The following is a 24,022-nucleotide window of genomic DNA, read 5'->3' as shown; positions in this document are numbered from 1 at the left end:
TGAGATTCAGGAAAAAAAAAAAAAAAAAACCCATATGCTCTCAATATTATAAAATACATCATTGTTAATTAATATTCACAAAAATTTGACCAGATGGTGAGCGCTGCATCTGTGCTGCACCAAGATTGTCCTTTCATTCTTCATTGTTTGAGATGGCTATGCATCATGACTAAAAACTTAAGGATTATTAAGTTAACTTAGGGTTAGTGGTTAATTAGGACTAATTAGATATTATAGTACTAATTAGGCATGATGTTGTGGCATTACTATAACAATTGATTTTAGCAGTAGGGTAGAATTAAATCGAGTTTAAAGGTTGTGGTGAAATTATTAAAAAAAGGGAAAAATTACTATTTAATTCCTATATTTTAAAGAAACTAATTATTTGGTCCTTGTATTTTAAAAAATTTACTATTTAGTTCTTATAAAAATTTTTATTAAATTATTTAGTCATTCTATCAAATTTTTCATTGCCCATACTATTCACACTACTATTTAATCAGTCTGTTTTAAAGAAACTAATTAGTTAATCCTATATTTTGAAAAACACTATTATTTAGTCCTTCTATTTTAGTGAAACTAATTAATTGGTTTATGTATTTTGAAAAATATATTCTTAGATAAAAATAGAAATTTTACTATGTGAAAACTAAATCTTAATTTATATATTTTTTTAATTTTCAATTCTTTGGACATTATTTTTATGTGTTCTCTTTACTTAGAAATATTTTTCCTTAATTATTTAGAAATTTAAAGAAATTGACTAACTTTTTCGTGTAGATAACTTACACAATTTTTATTAATAGATAAAAATAATGAGAGAATAAGAAGGAGAAAGGTGTGGGTATAGAGAAAAAAAAAATTGAGAGAGAAATAAGAAAGCATAAGAAAGAAATAAGGATGAGAGAATTTGGATAGTTTATGTATAAAAATTAATTATGAAACTAAATAGTTAGCAGAGTCAAATTACATAGATTAACTAATTTATTTTTCTAAAATATAGGGATTAACTAATTAGTTTTACTAAAATAGAGGAATTAAATAGTAGGTTGACCAATATTGATTAACGAAAAATTTGATGGAGAGACTAAATATGTCACGACCCAACCTATGGGCCGGACCGGCACTAGGACCTGGGCCAGCCTAAAGCCCCCGAGGCCCGTAGTAAGCCTAACTGTTCCTTTACCCAACTCTAAGGCCCATTTGGGCCCAATTTCAAGAAAACAAACGGACAGAGTCCGGCCATAAAATGGACTTTCCAACGGGGAGTTTTTGACTCACCCGACCTGTAAACACAATAATACTCAATTGGGGAGTTCAGCTCACCCTCCACATACTCATAGCATCATAAAAGAAATGGGAGCTCAGCTCCCTCATCCAATCCATCAAACAGACATAGAATATTAAGTTTACAGGTCCAACATGATAATAATATTACAGACCAAATTCAAATAAATACTGCTAACACATGCGGAAATTCTAGGAGTAAATAAAATTACACAAATATTGATAAACAACCTGCGAAGTAGAAAAGCAGGTTAACCCAGAATAAAATATCATCCTGTGGCCTGTAAAAATTTTTGAACAGGAGTGAGCGTTCGACTCAGAGAGTAAAATATCAATTTTAACCATAATCTCTATAACTATCTAAAACTAATGCACCCTGTAGAGTGAAATGCAACATCAACAACATTTTCACATCATAACATCAAAAAGGTAATTTGGAGCACTCACGCACCCTGTAACATCAATCATAATATATGGGAGCTGATCCCCTATACAGCTCTCTTAAATCCAACCTGGTGCCAGCGAAGAACTCAGCTCGGACTTCCACTTAATAACCAAATCGAGGGTCCCAGCGAAGAACTCAAGCCGTGACTACCCCTCGAAGGATCGGGTCCCAGCGAAGAACTCAAGCCGTGACTACCCGTCCTATCCATAGTCCACACCACATCACACGCACGCCAACGCACGCACACTGCTCCAAATTACCGCAACAACATTCATGGCACTTTAACAGTTATCAATGCAACATAAATCGTGCCTAGAGTTTAACTACATAAATATATGCATATAAGTGATGCATGGGCATGCTTGAACATATAATAATAGTGAAATTACAATTAAAATTAATATTTTACTCACAGACTTAACAATGGTCATTGTGGCGACTGGGCGGAGGAAGAAGGCTGTCCCGGCTCACCTGACAATTACAGTACAATCATTTAAGCACTAGAAAATTACGAAAAAGCAAGGTTTGGGTTTACCTTTGCCGATTCTGACTTGAGGCAGCGCTCGGGGCGTCGACAATAGGGGGTAGCCAAAACCTCGGTCCAATTCGAGACTTTTCCGTGCAGTGCATTCGCCGGAAATTCATAGACCTGGTCAACTGTCGAATTTCCGCGAATTGAGGATACCTACACGAAGCCCATAACACGGGGGTTAGTACATAAATTTTTCAGAATTTTCTAAGCTTATTTAATGCTCGAAAAAACACTGCGAAGTTCCGTGGGACCCACCGAAAAACGTTGTCGAAAAAATTCGAAATTTATGTCGCCGCGAAGCTCTCGACGAGTGGAGCTTGCTGGTAGCCTCGGTTTTCTCGTGGGATTCACGATTTTCGAGAAATCTAGCCCAAAAGTCGAAATGGGCTAAAAACTTCCCGAACAAAAATTGGACAAACCGCTCGATGGATTTCGGCGTTCTTGGTGGCTCTCGTCGAGTAGATGATTTTAGATACAAGACCCAGTCCAATTGGTGGCCGGATCGGCCGGATTTTGGCCGGAGAAGCCGAAACGCCTTGCGAGGAGGATTCGCGCGGTTCCGGCCGTTTGGGAGAGGCCAGGGTGGGGAGGCTGGGTGGCGGTCTTACTGGGGTGGCGGGGAGGTGGTGGCCGTGGCGGGGAGGAGGAGAGAGAAAAGGAAGAGGGAACGACGCGCGCGGGGAAGAAAAAGGGAAGGGAGCTGGTCCGATTCGACCGGTCCGATCCGGTCAGGTTGATTCGGCCGGTTCGATTCGAAATACAAAATTTTGAATTTTTACTCTGCCTCGGGACAGAAAACGAGGTCCAAAAATTTCAAAAAAATTCCAGAAAACTCAGAAAAATACGTAGACTCCAAATATATTTTTAGTTTTGCCACGTGGTCTTTAAATTAATTTTTAAAATTCATCAAAGTTTATATTTTCGGAAAATCGAAGCCGATTTTTAAAATCCGAAAAATCTCAAAAAAATTCCAAAAATTTAAATAAAATTAAAATACAAAAAATGCTCATAAAATTTAAAATTTTGGGGTGTTACATTCTTCCCCCCTTACAGAAAATTCGTTCTCGAATTTTACATAAGGCAGAATAAAGCACATGATTATACATTGAACAGATAAGGGTACTTGCTACGCATGTCCCGTTCTGACTCCCAGGTGCACTCTTCCACTGACTAACTCCTCCACAAAACCTTAACTATAGGGATCTGTTTTGATCTCAGCTGTCTCACTTGGTAGTCCACTATGGCTACAGGCTGCTCCTCAAATGTCAAGTTCTCCGTTAGCTCTATCACATCCGGTTGCAGTACATGAAAAGGATTGGGAATGTATTTCCTGAGCATGGAGATGTGAAACATGGGATGAACGTGAGAAAGATTGGGTGGTAGCTCCAACCGGTAGGCAACTGCTCCAACTCTATCCGTAACCTCAAAAGGTCCAATATACCGAGGTGCCAACTTGCCCTTCTTTCCAAATCTCATGACTCCCTTCATTGGAGAAACCTTCAGAAATACATAGTCGCCCACTGCAAACTCCACATCCCTTCGTCTGGGGTCTGCATAACTCTTCTGCCTACTGAAAGCTGTTTTCAGTCGTTCCCTGATTAAAGGAACTACCTCTGAAGTGTACTGCACTAGGTCTACATCATGCACCTTCGCTTCCCCCATTTCTGTCCAACACAGAGGAGACCTACACTTTCTTCCATATAATGCCTCATAGGGTGCCATCCCTATGCTGGAGTGATAACTGTTGTTGTAGGCAAACTCCACCAAAGCTAGCTGCTCATCCCATTGACCTCCAAAATCCAAGACACTCATGCGAAGCATGTCTTCCAGTGTTTGGATTGTCCTTTCGGACTGTCCGTCTGTCTGAGGGTGGAAAGCCGTACTGAAGTTCAACTGTGTGCCAAGTGCCTCCTGCAACTTTCTCCAAAACCGAGAAGTGAACTGGGGCCCTCTGTCAGATATTATGGAAGCCGAAACTCCATGCAATCTGACTATTTCTCGAATGTAGAGCCGGGCATACTGTGCCACAGAGTATGTAGTCTTTACAGGTAAGAAGTGAGCTGATTTGGTCAAGCGGTCTACAATTACCCATATCGAATCATATCCTCGCGTGGTACGAGGCAACCCAGTCACAAAATCCATAGTGATCATTTCCCACTTCCATTCTGGGATAGGGAGCTCTTGCAGCTTCCCTGACGGTCTCTGGTGTTCAAACTTCACCTTCTGACAAGTCAAGCACTTGGACACAAAGTCTGCTATGTCTCTCTTCATGCCATTCCACCAATAGCTATCTTTCACATCATGGTACATCTTGGTGGAACCTGGGTGGACACTGTACAGTGTGTAGTGTGCCTCTCGCATGATTTCATTCCTGAGGTTGTCTACATCGGGCACACATATCCTAGAACCTTGCACTAGGGCACCATCATTGGCAAATCCAAACTCACCACCTTCACCTTGCTGTACTCTTTCTATAATCTTCATCAATTGTTGGTCTCGTGGCCGGGAAACTCTAACTCTATCCTCAAGTCCGGCCTCACCGAAAAGTGAGCCAACAATACCCCTCATCCGAAAGATCTAGGATTAAACCTTGATCCATCAACTCATGTACCTCTGAATCAATGGTCTCTTCTCTCTTGAAATGTGCGCCAAACCGCTGTAAGATTTTCTCGCTCAAGGCATCCGCCACAACATTGGCCTTTCCAGTGGTGGTACCGATGGTGCAATCATAGTCTTTCGTAAGCTCCATCCATCTCCTCTGTCTCAAGTTTAAATCCCTCTGTTGGAAGATGTACTTCAAGCTCTTGTGGTCGGTGTATATCTCGCACACTTCACCATACAGCAGTGTCTCCGGATCTTTAGTGCAAAGATTATCGCGCCATTTCCAAATCATGGGTGGGGTAGTTACGCTCATGCCTCTTCAGTGCCTTGAAGCATAAGCCACTACCTTTCCATTCTCGCATCAAAACACACCCTAGGCCAACTCGAGGCGTCACAATACACGGTGTATCCTTCACCACTCACAGTGTAGTGTCAACACAGGCGGTGGTTAGACACTCCTTAAGCTTCGAAAACTCACCTCACAAATCATCTGTCCAAATGAATGGAACATTCTTCCCGGTCAACTTAGTTAGGGAGCCGCTATCCCGAGAAATCTTGTACAAAACGCCTATAGTAGCCAGCTAAACCTAAAACTCGCACCTCAAGAATCATTGTAGGCCTAAGCCAATCAGTTACAGCTTTAATTTTCTTGGGATCCACTTGAATGCCGTCACTAGAAACCACGTGTCCCAAGAATGAGATGCTTTCTAGCCAAAATTCACATTTTGAAAATTTGGCATATAGCTGGTGCTCCCTCAACGTCTACAACACCATCCTCAAGTGCCACACGTGTTCTTCCTCGGTCCGAGAGTATACCAGAATGTCATCTATGAATACGATGACAAAACGGTCCAAAAATAGCTTGAACACCCTGTTCATCAAGTCCATGAAGGCTGCTGGTGCATTAGTGAGTCCAAAAGACATCACCAAGAACTCATAATGACCATATCTTGTCCTGAAAGCCGTTTTGGACACGTCCTCATTCCTGATTCTCAACTGATGGTAGCCTGATCGCAGGTCTATCTTGGAAAAGAATCTAGCTCCTTGGAGCTGATCAAACAGATCGTCGATCCGAGGAAGTGGATATTTGTTCTTCACAGTCACCTTGTTCAACTGTTTGTAGTCAATACACAACCTCAATGATCCATCTTTCTTTCTTACAAATAGAACAGGAGCACCCCAGGGTGAAGTGCTCGGACGTATGAAACCCTTGTCCAAAAGCTCCTATAGTTGCTCCTTTAACTCTTTCAATTCTGCTGGTGCCATCCTGTAAGGTGGCATTGAAATGGGGTTCGTACCCGGCACAACATCAATGCAAAACTCTATTTCCCTTCCTGGTGGCAACCCTGGAAGCTCCTCTGGGAAGACATCCATAAATTCTCTGACAACAGGAACATTTTCCATGCTGACACCTTCTACAGATGTATCTCTCACCAATGCCAAATACCCTTGGCATCCACGCCTCAACATTTTTCTGGCACTAATTGCTGACACCAAATTATATGGAGCCACGCTCCTGTCACCATCAAAGCTAAACTCTTCCACACCAGGTATGTGGAAATACACCTTTTTGTTCCTGCAGTCTAAGGTGGCATAATGAGTTGCCAATCAATCCATCCCTAAAATTACATCAAAGTCCATTACTGGTAGAAGAACCAAGTCTGTTGGGAGGATCTTTCTATCCACTACTACTGGGCTACCCGGAAAAACCATATCTACATTTATGTTGTCACTAAGTGGGGTAGCTACCGACAAAGGGCATTCTAAAGTTGTAGGGTTTCTACCCAACCTCATGGCAAACACAGGGGAGACAAATGAGTGCGTAGCACCCGGATCTATCAAAACACGAGCCTCATAGGAACAGACCAGAAGAATACCTGCCACAACTGCATTTGAAGCTTGAGCATCCTAGTGGGTCAGGGTGAAAACCCGAGCTTGACCCCTACCCTGAGTGGCGTAACTCGACATCGACTTCTACCTCTCGACCGCCTCCAAATCCACGCCCCTTGTCCTCGGCCTGTTGGCATCGAATCGATCGCCGCCATGTTGGAAGCACCAGATAACATTCGCAATGTAACCTTGTGACCCCATCCGTGGCTCATTGGCCAACACGGGCATTCTCAGCAAAGTGACACAGTTGGCCACACCAAGCATACTCGATCCCATCAAACAAGGTCTGAATGTCCTCTTCCACCTGTGCACAAGGTGCCAAGGAGGATCTGAACTGCAGGTAACCGCAGACTCGAATCGTGACCACCGCTTGGATCCGCACTGGTGCAATCCTCGTGGTTTGTGTCTAAAACCACTTCTCTTGCTCCTGCTTCTTCCTCTGTAATTACCCTGGCCACCACTATCCGGAGTACCCATTTGGGGAACACCTGAAGAACCCTCTGCTCTGTTTTTCTTTGCTCTTCCGCTATCATCCACAGCATAGCTAATCTCAATCTGTCTGGCTCGATCGACCACCACATCAAAAGATCGACTGGACATCATGGCTGTTTGCATACCTCCTGTCAAGCCCCTTTAGGAACCTCTTCACCTTCATAGTTTCTGTAGCTACTGCTGTAGGGGCATATCTACTCAATTCCAGAAATTCTGTAGCATATTCATTTACAGACCTGCCATTCTGTCTTAAGGCCTCAAAGGCCCACTGTTTCTGGTCTCTGAAGCTTTCTGGCACAAACCGATTGATGAACGGTTCCACAAACTGAGTCCATGACAAACCCTCCATCCGAGGTAACACGTAGTCATTCATCTATTGTCTAGGCATAGGCCCCATGACATGCTGCATATACTCTATTAGTCTTCTATCACCAATCGCACTGTTCTCGCTCGTAGGAATCCAAAAACCGATATGCATCGTCTGACACATCATAAGTACCAGGCACCAACTTCTTGAAATTGATGATCTGTTTGTAAGGTTCCCCTCTTGGTGCGGTGGACTGCTGCTGCTGTGGAGGGTGGACCATATACTGCGCCATCATATCGATGGTTCTCTGCAGACCAGCTAGAGTAGCTGCCATGGGGTCCATGGGACCCTGTGCCATAAAGGATCGATCTCAGATTGGCGGTGCTCTTCTACTTGAGCACTCTAGGCCTCTACCCCGCCTCCTGGCAGCGCTATCTCTGGCCGACACCTCGTCAGCACATCCGTTCTGGTGCAGTGGCAGCTCTCCTGCTTCTACGCATTTTCCTGAAATTCAGCAGCATTAGCCCACAAAATTCAAAACTGCACATTATACAGCTCTATAGACTCATATTTATACATAATATATGGAGCAGAAACTAGAAGCAAAGATGACAATGCAAGACGAATGTGGACCCTATTTTTCCGCATGTGACTCCTATTAGACTCTTCCCAACACTTTAGACAATTGTTCCCTATGAATCTGGAGCCTAAGCTCTGATACCACATCTGTCACGACCCAACCTATGGGCCGGACCGGCACTAGGACCTGGGCCAGCCTAAAGCCCCCGAGGCCCGTAGTAAGCCTAACTGTTCCTTTACCCAACTCTAAGGCCCATTTGGGCCCAATTTCAAGAAAACAAACGGACAGAGTCCGGCCATAAAATGGACTTTCCAACGGGGAGTTTTTGACTCACCCGACCTGTAAACACAATAATACTCAATTGGGGAGCTCAGCTCACCCTCCACATACTCATAGCATCATAAAAGAAATGGGAGCTCAGCTCCCTCATCCAATCCATCAAACAGACATAGAATATTAAGTTTACAGGTCCAACATGATAATAATATTACAGACCAAATTCAAATAAATACTGCTAACACATGCGGAAATTCTAGGAGTAAATAAAATTACACAAATATTGATAAACAACCTGCGAAGTAGAAAAGCAGGTTAACCCAGAATAAAATATCATCCTGTGGCCTGTAAAAATTTTTGAACAGGAGTGAGCGTTCGACTCAGAGAGTAAAATATCAATTTTAACCATAATCTCTATAACTATCTAAAACTAATGCACCCTGTAGAGTGAAATGCAACATCAACAACATTTTCACATCATAACATCAAAAAGGTAATTTGGAGCACTCACGCACCCTGTAACATCAATCATAATATATGGGAGCTGATCCCCTATACAGCTCTCTTAAATCCAACCTGGTGCCAGCGAAAAACTCAGCTCGGACTTCCACTTAATAACCAAATCGAGGGTCCCAGCGAAGAACTCAAGCCGTGACTACCCATCCTATCCATAGTCCACACCACATCACACGCACGCCAACGCACGCACACTGCTCCAAATTACCGCAACAACATTCATGGCACTTTAACAGTTATCAATGCAACATAAATCGTGCCTAGAGTTTAACTACATAAATATATGCATATAAGTGATGCATGGGCATGCTTGAACATATAATAATAGTGAAATTACAATTAAAATTAATATTTTACTCACAGACTTAACAATGGTCACTGTGGCGGCTGGGCGGAGGAAGAAGGCTGTCCCGGCTCACCTGACAATTACAGTACAATCATTTAAGCACTAGAAAATTACGAAAAAGCAAGGTTCGGGTTTACCTTTGCCGATTCCGACTTCGGGAACGCGCTCGGGACGTCTGACAATAGGGGGGTAGCCAAAACCTCGGTCCAATTCGGAGACTTTTCCGGTAACGGGTCTGTCTGGCCAGAAATTCATAGACCCGGTCAACTGTCGAATTTCCGCGAATTGAGGATACCTACACGAAGCCCATAACACGGGGGTTAGTACATAAATTTTTCAGAATTTTCTAAGCTCATTTAATGCTCGGAAAAACACTGCGAAGTTCCGTGGGACCCACCGAAAAACGGTGTCGGAAAAATTCGAAATTTATGTCGCCGCGAAGCTCTCGACGAGTGGAGCGTGCTGGTAGCCTCGGTTTTCTCGTGGGATTCACGATTTTCGAGAAATCTAGCCCAAAAGTCGAAATGGGCTAAAAACTTCCCGAGCAAAAATTGGACAAACCGCTCGATGGATTTCGGCGTTCTTGGTGTCTATGGAAAGCTCTCGCCGAGTAGATGATTTTAGACACAAGACCCGGTCCAATTGGTGGCCGGATCGGCCGGATTTTGGCCGGAGAAGCCGAAACGCCGCGCGCGCGAGGGAGGGAATTCGCGCGCGGTTTCCGGCCGTTTGGGGCGGCGGCCGGCTGGCTGGGGAGGCTGGGGTGGCAGGGGGAGGTGGCTGGCCGGCGGCAGGGGAGGGAGGAGAGAGAAAAGAGAGAGAAAAGGAAGAGGGAACGACGCGCGCGGGGAAGAAAAAGGGAAGGGAGCCGGTCCGATTCGACCGGTCCGATCCGGTCCGGTTCGATTCGGCCGGTTCGATTCGAAATACAAAATTTTGAATTTTTACTCTGCCTCGGGACCGAAAACGAGGTCCAAAAATTTCGAAAAAATTTCAGAAAACTCAGAAAAATACGTAGACTCCAAATATATTTTTAGTTTTGCCACGTGGTCTTTAAATTAATTTTTAAAATTCATCAAAGTTTATATTTTCGGAAAATCGAACCCGATTTTTAAAATCTCAAAAAAATTCCAAAAATTTAAATAAAATTAAAATACAAAAAATGCTCATAAAATTTAAAATTTTGGGGTGTTACAAAATAGTTTAACGGAAGTTTTTACAGAGACTAAATAATGTATTTTTTAAAGTACATGGTTCAAGTAGTTAGTTATATTAAAATACATGGATTAAATAGTAATTTTCCCATAAGAAGATGGGATAGAAATGTAAAAATGGACAAAAGATGGGATTTTTTTAGTGATTTACTCAAAATAAAAACTAAATAGTAGTTTAATAGGTATTGACTAACAGAAAAATAGAGGGACTAAATACTTTAACGAAAGCAAAATATAGGGGCTAAATAGTGTATTTTTCAAAATATAAGGACTAAATAGTTAGTTTTGTTAAAATGTAATAACTAAATAGTAATTTTTCCTATTGTTGTTTAGGTGAATTACGGTAAGGTCCTTGAATTTTGCTAAAATTTATTAGTTGGTCCCTAAAATTCTTAGCGCCAATTAAAATGTCCCTTGTTAATTCATAACAGGACTACTTTGTCCTTCTGTTAGTTTTGCCGTAAAAAATGCTATTAAGTAGATAGAAAATGTCCTAAATGTCCTTGTGTGCTTCCTATCTCTTAATTAAAATACCCAAATCACTCTTAAATTTCTAACCTTAACCACTATAATCTCTGAATTCTGTCTCAAAGTCGCTCTTATTTTTTTACTGAAACTGTCAAAAACTTTTCTAAAATCATTCAAAATATTCACTATATGAAGTCCCTCACATTTAAAAAAAAATCACTACTTAATCCCTAACATTTTACAAAATATACATTATCAGTCAACCCAAAAACGGAGCATGTATTCTCAACTTTAACAAGCCTACAAAAGTAGACCATCCAAATACGTTATCACTCAAAAGCATTTCTCACTTTTCACTATTCAAAAAATTTCTGAGTCATTCAAACAATCTAATATTAATACAATCTATATTTTGGTAAACTTAATTAATTGGCCCTATGTTTTGAAAAACATATTAGTTAGTACCTATAATTTGGTTTTGTTGATTGTTTAGTCCCTCCCATTATTTTTTTTATACCTAAACTAATATGACTCTCTCTCCTTTATTTGTCTCTCCACATATTTCTTCCCCCCTGCACCCACATCCTTCTTCCTATCATTCTCTCTCTATTTTTCATCTTTTGATATAAATTGGTACAATTGTATCTGTTAAAAGTTAGTTAATTGCCTCAAATCTCTAAGCAATCAAGGTTATAATATAGGAAACTTGTTTTCCAATAGCAAAAAAATACAAAAATGATGTACAGAAAATTAAATGAAAATAATTTAAAAAAATACAAAAATGATGTACAGAAAATTAAATGAAAATACTTTAACAATTTAAAAATGTAAATTTGTATTTAGTTTCTACACAATAAAATTTTTATTTTCACCTAGGAATATTTTTTCAAAATATTGTGTTTTCAAAATATGAGAACTAACTAATTTGTTTTATTAAAATAAAAAGACTAAGTAGTAGTATTTTTAAAATACAAGAACCAATTTGTCAGTTTCATTAAAATAGAAGAGAATCACCAAAAAAAACCCCAACCTTTACCCATTTTTACAAATCTACCGCATCTTTTTTTTTTTTTAACAATTTCAACCCAACCTTTGGCAACCAATTTAATTCTATCCTAATGTCAAAATTCATTTGTTAAACTTAGCATAAACTCCACATCATCATGTCTAATAAGCATTATAATATATAATTAGCCACTAAACCAATCCCTAAGTTACCTTGATAATCCCTAAATTGAAAAGAAAACTTATGATCTCTAACCTAAAATCGATTTTGCTCCTTTGGCTCATTCTTCTTCTACTTGTTCTTGCTCGTGATGCATACTCATTTCAAGCTCAAGCTCAAGGAAGCATCTCTAAACTAAAGCCTGATTCTGCCAACTAATGAGATTTAGAAAAAAAAAAAAAATCCATATGCTCTCAATATGATAAAATACAACATTATAAATTAATATTCACAAAAATTTAACCAGTGATGCATACTCATTTCAAGCTCAAGCTCAGAGAAGCATCTCTGAGCTAAAGCCTGATTCTGCCAACTAATGAGATTCAGAAAAAAAAAAAATCCATATGCTCTCAATATAATAAAATACAGCATTATAAATTAATATTCACAAAAATTTAACCAGATGGTGTGCGCTGCATCTATGCTGCACCAGGATTGTCCTTTCATTCTTCATTGTTTGAGATGGGTATGCATCATGAGTAAGAACTTAAGGATTATTAAGTTAACTTGGGGTTAGTGGTTAATTAGTACTTATTAGATATTATAATACTAATAGGTATGATGATGTGGCATTACTGTAACAGTTGATTTTAAAATTTTTGTTAAACTGTTTAGTTCTTTCGTCAAATTTTTTGTTATTTATATTATTTACACTGCTTTTTAGTCCATCTATTTTAAAGAAACTAATTAGTTGATCCTTGTATTTTGAAAAACACTACTATTTAGTCATTCTATTTTAATGAAACTAATTAATAGTTCATATAATTTGAAAAATATATTCTTAGATAAAAATAGAAATTTTGCTATGTGGAGACTAAATCTTAAGTTACATCTTTTTTTTTATATATATATATATTTTCAATTCTTTGGACATCATTTTTATGTTTTTTCTACATAGAAATAATTTTTTTTAATTATTTAGAAATTTAATGAAATTGATTAACTTTTGTGTGCATACTGCTTACACCATTTATATTGATCAATGACAACAAGGAAAGAATAAGGGGGAGAGGGGTGTGGGTGTAGAGAAAAAGAAATATGGAGAGAAAAATAAAAAAGGACAATAAAGAAATAAGGGAGAGAGAATTGGGGGTAGTTTAGGTATAAAAAATAATTATGAAACTAAATAGTTAACAGAGTCAAATTATAGGTACTAACTAATTTGTTTTTCCAAAATATAGGGACTAACTAATTAGTTTCACTAAAATAAAGAGATTAAATAGTGCGTTGACCAATATTGACTAACAAAATATTTAATGGATAGACTAAATAGTTTAACAAAAGTTTTTACAAGACTAAATAGTATATTTTTTAAAATACATGGGCCAAATAATTAATTTTGTTAAAATACATGGACAACATAGTAATTTTTTCAAAAAAAATGAGTAGCATTGTAAAAATGGACAAAGGTTGGGATTTTTTTAGTGATTTACCCAAAATATGAACTAAATAATAGTTTGATAGACATTGACTAACAGAAAAATAAAGGGAGTGACTAAATAATTTAACAGAAGCAAAATATATGAGCTAAATAGTATATTTTTTAAAATACAATGACTAAATAATTAGTTTTGTTAAAATGTAAGAATTAAACAATAATTTTTTCTATTATTTTATAGGTGAATTACTATAAGGTCCCTGAATTTTGTTAAAACTTATTAATTGGTCCCTAAACTTCTTAGGGCCAATTAAAATGTCCCCTGTTAATTCATAATAGGACTACTTAGTCCTTCTATTAGTTTTGCTGTTGAGATGCTATTAAGCAAATAAGAAATGCCCTAAAGACCCTTATGTGCTTCCTATCTCTTAATTAAAATACCCAAATCACTCTTAATTTCTTAACCTTAACCATTATAATCTTTGAATTCTCTCTCAAAGTCACTCTTATTTTTTACTAAAATCATCAAAACTTTTCCAGAATCATTCAAAATATTCACTATATGAAATCCCTCACATTTTAAAAAACATTACTATTTAATCCCTAACATTTTTCAAAATATGCACTATTTTGTCCTTTACCTTTATCAGTCAACCCATAAACAGAGCATGCATTCTCAACTTTAACAAGCTTACAAAAATAGCTCATCCAAATACTTATCACTCGAAGGCATTTCTCACTTTTCCTCATTAAAAAAACTTCTAAGTTATTCAAACTATCTAATACTAATAACAATCGCAAAATAATAACATAAATAAATAAGTACAAAACAACACTACAAAAATTCAAGGAATAGGAGCCACAAGCCAAAGATATGCATGCTCGTCAATGTCGGCATGCCCCTTGATAATTTGCAAGCTTGTTGATGGTCATAGCATAGGAGTAGTAGCAATATCTAGAGGTGACATCGTGAATGGCAAGATCTAGAAGTGAATAGCTCCACCTCTTTCTGGGCTTTTAGCCTTCCACTTCTAACACATGACTGGCGCCAAATCTAGAGGTGAACAACATCAATGAGAAACCTAATAGATATTAATATTAGTCGGTCGTATGGATGCATGAAACTCCTCTACATCCTCTCTTGAGAAACTCAGTAAAAGAAATGAAAAAGATGATGAAGAAAAAAGAAAAATAAGGAATAGCAAGGAAGACCTAAGGCTATAGGTAACTGAGAGAGGTGAGACTATGGGCTTGGGATAAAAAGAAATGAGGAAGTCAAGTGAGGTGGGTATAACCTTGTTTGAGGTGGTGAGAATCAAGAAATTGAAATTAAACCATTGGTCTCTTTGCGGATTTTAAGGGAAAATATAAATATTTTTAACATTTTACAATATTGTCTCTTTTTTAACTAAGTTTTAAGCCTTTGACTAATGATCTCTGTCAAAGAATACTAACACAAGGATTAAGTAGTCTTGTTTTGAATTAATAATAGATATTTTAATTGGCCTTAAGAATTTTATGGACCAACTAATAAATTTTAACATAATTCAAGGACCTCATAATAATTTACCCTATTTTATAACTATAAAAAAATACTTTAACCAGTATAGTGCTAATATGGTATAATTTTTGTGATTTTATTTGAAAAGGAACAAACAAATTCATTACTATTACTTTTATTATTAAAAGAAAATATTAATTTGTGAAAAAGATGACTATAATTACTATTTTATATGAATGAAAGCATATTGTATATTTTAGGATGTTTGATTAAATCGAATCATATAAAGATAAAGTTTTTGTTTTAAAGGATAAAGAAAATTTTATTAAATTATATATATCTATATATAATTATTTTTATTAATTTAAATTTTTTTGTATTAAGACAAGTAACTAATAATTATTGCAAAGAAATTTAAAATTTTCTCTATTTTGTCAACTTTTGACTTAGGACTTGAATAATAATAGTGTCAACAATTTATTTTATTAATATGTTAATTTTAGTTATTAAATTTTTTATTTTATTATTTTATATAGCAAAAAGTACATAAATTTTTTATTTATTCTATATAAATTTTAATATAGTAATTGTCACGACCCAATCTATGGGCCGGACCGGCACTAGGACCTGGGCCAGCCTAAAGCCCCCGAGGCCCGTAGTAAGCCTAACTATTCCTTAACCCAACTCTAAGGCCCATTTGGGCCCAAATTCAAGAAACCAACCGGACAGAATCCGGCCATAAAGTGGACCTTTCAACGGGGAGTTTTTGACTCACCCGACCTGTAAACAAAATATATCATCAATTGGGGAGCTCAGCTCACCCTCCACATACTCATATCAGCATCAAAAAATAAATGGGAGCTCAGCTCCCTCATCCAATCCATCAAACATACATATAATAATCTTACAGGTCTACATGACAATTTATATTACAGACCCGAATCATTTAAATATCTCTAACACATGCGGAAATTTTAGGAGTAAATAAAATTACACAAATAATGATAAAACAACCTGCGAAGGAGAAAAGCAGGTTAACCACAATAAAATCCTCCTGTAGCCTGAAAAATATTGAACAGGAGTGAGCGTTCGACTCAGAGAGTAAAATATCAATTTTAACCATAATCTCTATAACTATCTAGAACTAATGCAACCTGTGGAGTGAAATGCAACAGCAACAATATTCTCACATCATAACAGCAAAAAGGTAATTTGGAGCACTCACACACCCTGTAATATCAATCATAATATATGGGAGCTGATCTCCTATACAGCTCTCTTAAATCCAACCTGGTGCCAGCGAAGAACTCAGCTCGGACTTCCACTTAATAACCAAATCGGGGTTCCAGCGAAGAACTCAAGCCGTGTCTACCCCGAAGGACCGGGTCCCACCGAAGATCTCAAGCCGTGTCTACCCGTCCTATCCATAGTCCATACCACATCACACGCACGCCAACGCACGCACACTGCTCCAAATTACCACAACAACATCCATGGCACTTTCACAGTTATGAATGCAACATAAATCGTGCCTAGAGTTTATCTACATAGATATATGCATATAAGTAATGCATGGGCATGCTTGAACATATAATAATATCAAAATTACAATTAAAATTAATATTTTACTCACAGACTAGACAACGGTCACTGTGGCGGCTGGGCGGAGGAAGAAGGCTGTCTCGGCTCACCTGACAATTACATTATAATTATTTAACACAATTGACTCAATACAGATCATGAAAGACCAAATACGTCCTAAGTCGTGCCAAAAATCCGGCAGAGTCTCCCATATACCTAGGACCTACCCAACCTGCAAAATGGCTCAAAACACACTTCTATATTCACAATCTATATATCCACAACTCAATCACATCACACAGCCCCTCCTGGGCCCATCAAATCAATCATCCATCACAATATGTAAAATTTCAATTTAGTCCTTATAATTGATCATTTTTGCAAAAACTGCCCAAATAAGCTCTAAAAATTCTAAAACTTTGCCCCGTGGTCCTTAGCAATATTAATAGGCTATTGCAAAAAGAATCATAATTTTCTAAGCTACCACGAATATTTTATGGATTTTTAATCCTATTTAAGCGCTAGAAAATTACGAAAAAGTAAGGTTCGGGTTTACCTTTGCCGATTCCGACTTCGGGAACGCGCTCGGGATGTCTGACGATGGGGGGGTAGCCAAAATCTCGATCCAATTCGGAGACTTTTCAGGTAATGGGTCTGTCTGACCGAAAATTCACAGACCCGGACAACTGTCGAATTTTCGTGAATTGAGGATACCTACACGAAGCCAATAACACGGGGGTTAGTACATAAATTTTTCAAAATTTTCTAAGCTCATTAAATGCTCGGAAAAACATTGCGAAGTTTCGTGGGACCCACCGGAAAACGGTGTCAGAAAAATTTGAAATTTATGTCGCCGCGAAGCTCTCGATGAGTGGAGCTCTCTGATACTCTCGGTTTTCTCGTGGGGTTTACGGTTTGTGAGAAATCTAGCCCAAAAATCAAAATGGGCTAAAACTTTCCGGGCAAAAATTGGACAAACCGCTTAATGGATTTCGGTGTTCTTAGTGTCTATGGAAAGCTCTCGTTGAGTAGATGAGTTTAGACACAAGACCCGATCCAATTGGTAGCTGGATAGGCCGAATTTTGGCGGGGAAGTCGAAGAGTGGCGCGCGCGCTCGAGCCGCTTTCCGCGTTCCAGCGCGGCTATGGGGAGGGGTGAGGCGAGCTGGGGTGGCAGGGGAGGTGGCGGCGCGGCAAGGGGAGGAGGGAGGAGAGAGAAAAAGAGAGAAGAAGGGAGAGGGGTCGGACGCGCACGGGGAGGAGGAAGAAAAAGAAGAAAATCGGTCCGATTCGACCGGTCCGATCCGGTCCGGTTCGATTCAGAATACAAAATTTTGAATTTTTACTCGCCGGACCAAAACGAGGTCCAAAATTTGAAAAAATTCGGAAAACTTCGAAAAATTCGTAGATTCCAAATATATTTTTAGTTTTGTCACGTGGTCTTTAAATTAATTTTTAAAAATCATCAAAGTTTATATTTTCGGAAAATCGAACCCAATTTTTAAAATCCGAAAAATCTCAAAAAAATTTTCTAAAATTTAAATAAAATTAAAATACCAGTAATGCTCATAAAATAATAAAATTTAAAATTTTGGGGTGTTACAGTAAATTTTATTTTCATTAACATAAATAAATTTATTGATATGAAAATTTTATGTTAAATATTTATTTTATTATAAAATAATATTTTAAAATTAAAAATTAAAAATATTTTTAATTGTTGGTTTGATACCCATAATTTCCTCTCCAATGTAATTTAGTTAATTAAGTTCAAAAATTTCTATAATACAAAAAAGTAAATCAAATAGAACTTAAAATATGATATATATTAAAATATGATATATATCTTAGATAAGTAATAAAAAAACAACATTTGTACTAATTAGTTTTAGACTGTGTTCAATTTTATAGACAATTGATAGTAATTTATTTGATAAAATATGATAGCTACATTTTATATCAGTTCTATAAATATAAATATAGTTGCTCATGAATAACTATATTTTTTTAAACAAAAATAACCTTATCCTATTTTAAAAAAGCAATTTTAGCTTGATTAGCTCAAAAATAATATTATTAACATTGTTCTTCATTTCATTTGCATTTTTCAATACAATCAAGTTACCACATGTAAATTGTAATATTATTAAAACATTTTATTTTATTTTATTAATGACATAAAATTAAATGTACAAATTTAAAATTATAAATTTTTCTTTGTTGATAATAATTAATGAATTATTTATAATTACATTTTTAGATTATTTAATTATAGTTTATTTATTTCTATAATAAATAAATAATATAACATATTAAATCAATAATTATATATTAATTTTTTTAATAATAAATAATAATATCATATAATAAATTAATAATTATATATTTATTAAAATAAAATAAATGAAATAATATAATAAATTAATTATTATATATTTATTTCAAAAATAAAATAAATTATATGGTGCATTTAATATTAACGGTAGAAATTAAATATATTTTTTTAAATACATTTGTTAATTTGAATTATTATTTAACTAAATAATAAATATTTCTAAAAAAACCTAAATTATAGATAAATAACTGTTTTTATTGATAAAAAAATTTACAAAAAACTGATTTACTGATTTTATAGATAAATTATAGATGATGGATGGATAGTTGCTGTACAGTCTCTCTTTCGCCCTGAACACACAAAGCCCTCTCTCTCAAGATGATAATGGCGGCGCGGAGGATTTTCACAAGTAATGGGAGATTCTACCACTTTCAACTGCAAACGGAAATGGGTATCATTCAATCTCCATCATTGTTATTTACCAATTACTTCCATTTTTCCACTTCTACTTCCACTCATAAACCTAAAGATGCAAAATCTCAACGTTTCTTGAGATCTAAGTTCAATTCTTCTTCTTTTAGGGACGTTGATGATGCCGTAGCTTCCTTTAATCTTATCATTCTTATGCGTCCTCTGCCTTCAATTGTTCAATTTTGTCGATTTTTATCTGCTCTTGTGGGAATGAAACAATATCACATGGTTATTTCTTTGTCCAGAACAATTGAGTCTCTAGGAATCTCACACAATGTTTATTCTCTTTCTATATTGATTAACTGTTTCTGCCGCTTACACCTTGTGAATTTTGGCTTCTCAATTTTGGGGAAATTTATCAAATTTGGATTGGAGCCCAATACTGTGACATTTACTACCTTAATCAATGGGCTCTGTATAGATGGTAAAATCAATGGAGCTGTAGAATTTTTCAATGATATGGTTACTGGAGGATATCAACCTAATGTTCGTACCTACAATGTGATAGTAAATGCTCTATGTAAATGTGGGAAAACAAATGTGGCTATTGAGTTGCTAAAGGGAATGGGTGAGAGAGGTTGTGAGCCAAATGTTGTGACATATAATGCAATTATTGATGCTTTTTGCAAGGATAAGCTAGTTATTGAGGCTTTAGACCTCTTCTCTCGGATGAGGAATAAAGGTATTTCACCTGATGCTGTCACTTACACCTGCTTAATTCAAGGTCTTTGCAATATTGGCAAATGGAATCAAGCGTCAGCCTTGTTGAAAGAATTGGTGGGGCAAAACATATCACCAGACATTCTTCTCTTCAATATATTGATTGACACTCTTTGTAAGGAAGGACTGGTGTCAAAAGCTCAAGAAATAATGAAAATAATGATCCAAAAGCGCGTGAAGCCTAATTTTGTCACTTACAATTCATTGATGGCTGGATTTTGTATGTGTAGCCAAATAGATGAAGCTAGAAAACTGTTTAATCAGATGTTAAGCAGTGGCATAGCTGATGTAATTAGCTTCAACATCTTGATTAATGGATACTGCAAGAGCAAAAGGATAGATGAAGCAGTAAAACTTTTTGATGAAATGCGTAAAACTACTTTAATTCCCAACACTATTACTTATAATACTCTTATAAAGGGTTTGTGGGAGGCTGGGCAATCTGGAACTGCACTAGAGGTTTTCAAGAACATGTGTTCTTATGGTCAGCAGCCAAATAGAATTACTTATTCAATCATTCTTGATGGCTTGTGCAAACAAGGGTATCTTGATGAGGCGCTTACACTATTTAAAGCGATGGAAAAGAGTCGGTTGAAGCCTAATTGTGTGAGCTATAACATTTTGATCGGTGGTATGTGCAGAGCTGGGAGGCTTAATGATGCCAAGGAACTATTTTCTAGGCTTTTTGAAAAAGGTTTACAGCCTAATGTTTATACATATAGTATAATAATAAACGGCCTTTGTAAAGAAGGATTACTAGATGAGGCATACAAAGTTTTTAGAGGAATGGAAGAGAGAGGATGTTTACCGGATAATTGTTGTTATAATCTGATTATTCAAGGGTTTCTCAGGCATAAGGATGTACCAAGGGCAACACAGCTTATTGATGAAATGGTTGATAAAGGATTCTCTGCAGATGCCACCACCTTCGAATTGGTAATACATTTATCGTGCAATGATGATCTCATTCTGAGAAAATTACGAAATCGTTCCGAAGGTTCTAAAGGTGTAAATTTGAAGTGATAACAATCAAGACATAGTCAACGGATGAATGAGGTCTTTATTATGTTGTGAATTATTGGTACTTCATTTCAATCTATTTCATGTGAGTACAATTACAATTCTCTAGTTAGTTACTTTCCCTTTTTACAAGAAATTGTATATTAGCACTAGCATTATGTTTTTAGGTTGTATATGCACATTAATATTAATGAATATGTTTTATTGTTAAATCGTTACGAAAGAGTAAAGTAACACGAATACGTTGAGTATAGTAAACAGAATGACTAAGAAATTACCCTTATTAGAGGTTCAGCAATTCATTAGCACGAAGGTTTTTTGCTAGCTTTGTGGAAAATTTCAGTTGAATTTGTGATGGCTGTCTTCAATTTGGTCTCAGGATTTAACATCTTTGAAATGTTTCTACAAGCTCAAGCAGGATGTTGAGGCCTTCAGAAGTGTTCTTCCTATTAAAAAATCATGAAATTTTTTTTTTTTTTCAGTGGAACCACTTCTAAAGCCACCTCGTAAGCATTTCATGTACATTTTGGACAATTTATTGATATTTGCATCACTGTTCAAATCTACTAGCCTTTTTTCTGCAGTTCACAAACATTGAGTTCTTCAATGGGTGTTCTCTGTTTCTTTTTAACAGAAGGATCCTTGTTTTCTTTCATAAAGATGGCAACAGTTATCAGAGGAACCACCTCTAAAGTCACCTAGTAAGCATTTCGTGTATATTTTGGACAATTTATTGATATTTTGCATCACTGTTCAAGTCCACTGGCCTTTTTACTGCAGTTCACTAACACTGAGTTCTTCAACTGGTTGTTCTCTGTTTCTTTCTAACAGAAGGATCCTTCTGTTCTTTCATAGGGACGGCCATAGTTGGCATAAGAAAAAGGACTGAAGAACTATTGGTTAGTCATGGGAATGAGTTAAGATTTGTTATTGTGCCTATGCAGATACCTTTTCCTTTCCCTTGCGAGAACCTGCTTCGTATTATATTATATGGCACTTTCCTTATCAGTGTATTTTGTAAATAGTGTCAATGTTGGCAATTCATTTATCAACCCACTATGATTTTCTAATTTTTGTTATATTCCTAAAAGCAAAATACTGGCACACTCACTAGATAAATCCTAAAATATAATTATATTTGGAATCCCAAGCAAGTTGTTCTTTGCTTAATTCTTTGTGCATTTGCAGATTTCTCACCCTTCTTCTATACAGGAAATCAGTGCATGTGGTGGTTTTTTTCTTGCAAGCATTTTATGATTCCATAATCGCAATTTATAATGTGCCTATTCCCTAATTGCAACTTTCTGCATTATTTTCAGCTTGATGATGCAACTGCAAAAGGTAGAAAGTAGTTTGACAGAAAAAAAGAAAGAAAACTAAAACTTCAAAAGAATTTTATGTGTCAATGGTTAGATTTAAACTATACTGTGCAATCTCTTGAATATTCAATCTAATTCTATTCATAAAAAATATATTTCAGTTTATTTTCTTATCCCATGCAAATTTTCTAATTTCTATCTATTGCCTCATTGAAACTCATATGTTTCACCATTTTCAGTTGTGGCTAGTGTTGTGTTGTTTGAATTTGAAATTAATTTCAATAGCCACATTTATCTGGCCGGTTATCACCTGTGTCCTATTCTGTTCTGTGGCCTCCTAGCACTTGTGCAGGATCTAGCTGTTCTGCTCCAGGTACAAGTCCTTGTTCTACCATTCAAGATCAAGGAACTGTCTTTGATTTTATATCTGATGATGATATAAATTTTTGAAAAGTCTGGGCCAATCGGGGTGGAAGAGGGCTTAAGGGGCTATGGTCAGCAAGAGAAGCGTAGTTTTCTTGGCCTCTGAGTTTGAGAGCTGAATATCTTCTGGCATCCAGAAATAGGAAGCGCTGATGAAAAAGCCGAAAGTTGTTAATGATGATGGCTTTCTGTTCCTGGCATGGAGGTTATGGAAAGCGTGAAATGACCTGATAACATCATCGGTGAAGTAATCCATCAAAAGTATGAATTAATTAGTACTCTGTAGCAGAGAATTACTTCACCAATCCAGAATTAATTCAGCAATCTCCAGTGTTAAGAGAATTCTAGTGTGGGTTTCATTAGAATAAACTTTGAATTTCGCACTGTTAATATGCTTGTGAGTCTTTCATCAAATATCTCCTCGTATTTCAAAATTTATATTTTTGTAACTTATTTTAAAATTTTCTCATATTGTGATCAATATTCTGGAGTTGATGTATAGTATTGATAGCATATGAAAATTACACTTTTTTTGTAAAACTCTTAAGATATATGCAGCTTCTGTATCTACACATCAAGTCACTTTTTGACCTCTATTCTTATTCACAGTATGCAGATGGGTAAGTTCACAGTTTTCAATGAATCGCAAAATAATCCCTGTAATTTCATTGAATTATAAAATAATTTTATTTATCTAACTTACGTAAGTCATTAAATTTTTTTACCTGCTCACCCTTTCCGTCCCAATAATCTTCCCTAAGGCGACGCAGCGCCCGATGACCTTAAAACACAGTTAGACCCTTATACCTACTCTCATCTGTTTTGGCATCGCTTCTGCATACATCCAAACTAAAGCTACTCCTGCCTGTCAAAGCCTACCATACACAGTAGAGCCTCACCCTTTGGACTCTCTACCCGACCCTTCTAAACTCCACTTCCCCACCATCGATGCCCCACAAAGTTTGACATTGACTCATAGATGCCACTGAGTTGCCAAACGCAACTCATCTTCACGACTAGCAGAACCACACGGGCACGGACAAAGTCCCGACTTACACCGTGAACCAGCGGAAATAGAGGTTGTGTCATTTGCAG

The 24,022-nt window shown here is 36.8% G+C and overlaps 1 protein-coding gene across 12 annotated transcripts; it reads left to right on the top strand.

Annotated features, from left to right (window-relative positions):
• Positions 1–19,263: 19,263 nt before the first annotated feature.
• On the top strand, positions 19,264–23,519 carry LOC110651565 (putative pentatricopeptide repeat-containing protein At1g12700, mitochondrial). 12 transcript variants are annotated; one of them, XM_058131859.1, is made up of 4 exons: positions 19,285–21,270; positions 21,565–21,691; positions 21,820–21,886; positions 22,041–23,519. In XM_058131859.1, exon 1 carries the CDS (start codon positions 19,353–19,355, stop codon positions 21,186–21,188), a length of 1,836 nt encoding a protein of 611 aa, XP_057987842.1. In that variant the 5' UTR covers positions 19,285–19,352; the 3' UTR covers positions 21,189–21,270; positions 21,565–21,691; positions 21,820–21,886; positions 22,041–23,519. The 12 variants fall into 12 exon arrangements, 11 of the variants coding, with proteins under 11 accessions (XP_057987842.1, XP_021662627.1, XP_021662626.1 ...); XM_058131864.1 differs by having other exon boundaries at positions 19,309–21,270; positions 21,770–21,886; positions 22,017–23,519; XR_009142481.1 differs by having other exon boundaries at positions 19,264–19,425; positions 21,565–21,886; positions 22,017–23,519.
• Positions 23,520–24,022: the final 503 nt, after the last annotated feature.

This window comes from Hevea brasiliensis, chromosome 13 (genome assembly GCF_030052815.1).
Source record: "Hevea brasiliensis isolate MT/VB/25A 57/8 chromosome 13, ASM3005281v1, whole genome shotgun sequence".
Lineage (NCBI taxonomy): Eukaryota > Viridiplantae > Streptophyta > Magnoliopsida > Malpighiales > Euphorbiaceae > Hevea > Hevea brasiliensis.
This window is presented reverse-complemented; position numbering and strand designations above follow the sequence as displayed.

Coding starts and splice junctions, on each gene's coding strand:
- LOC110651565 (XM_021806935.2), top strand. CDS start 19,353: ATGATAATGGCGGCGCGGAGGATTTTCACAAGTAATGGGAGATTCTAC.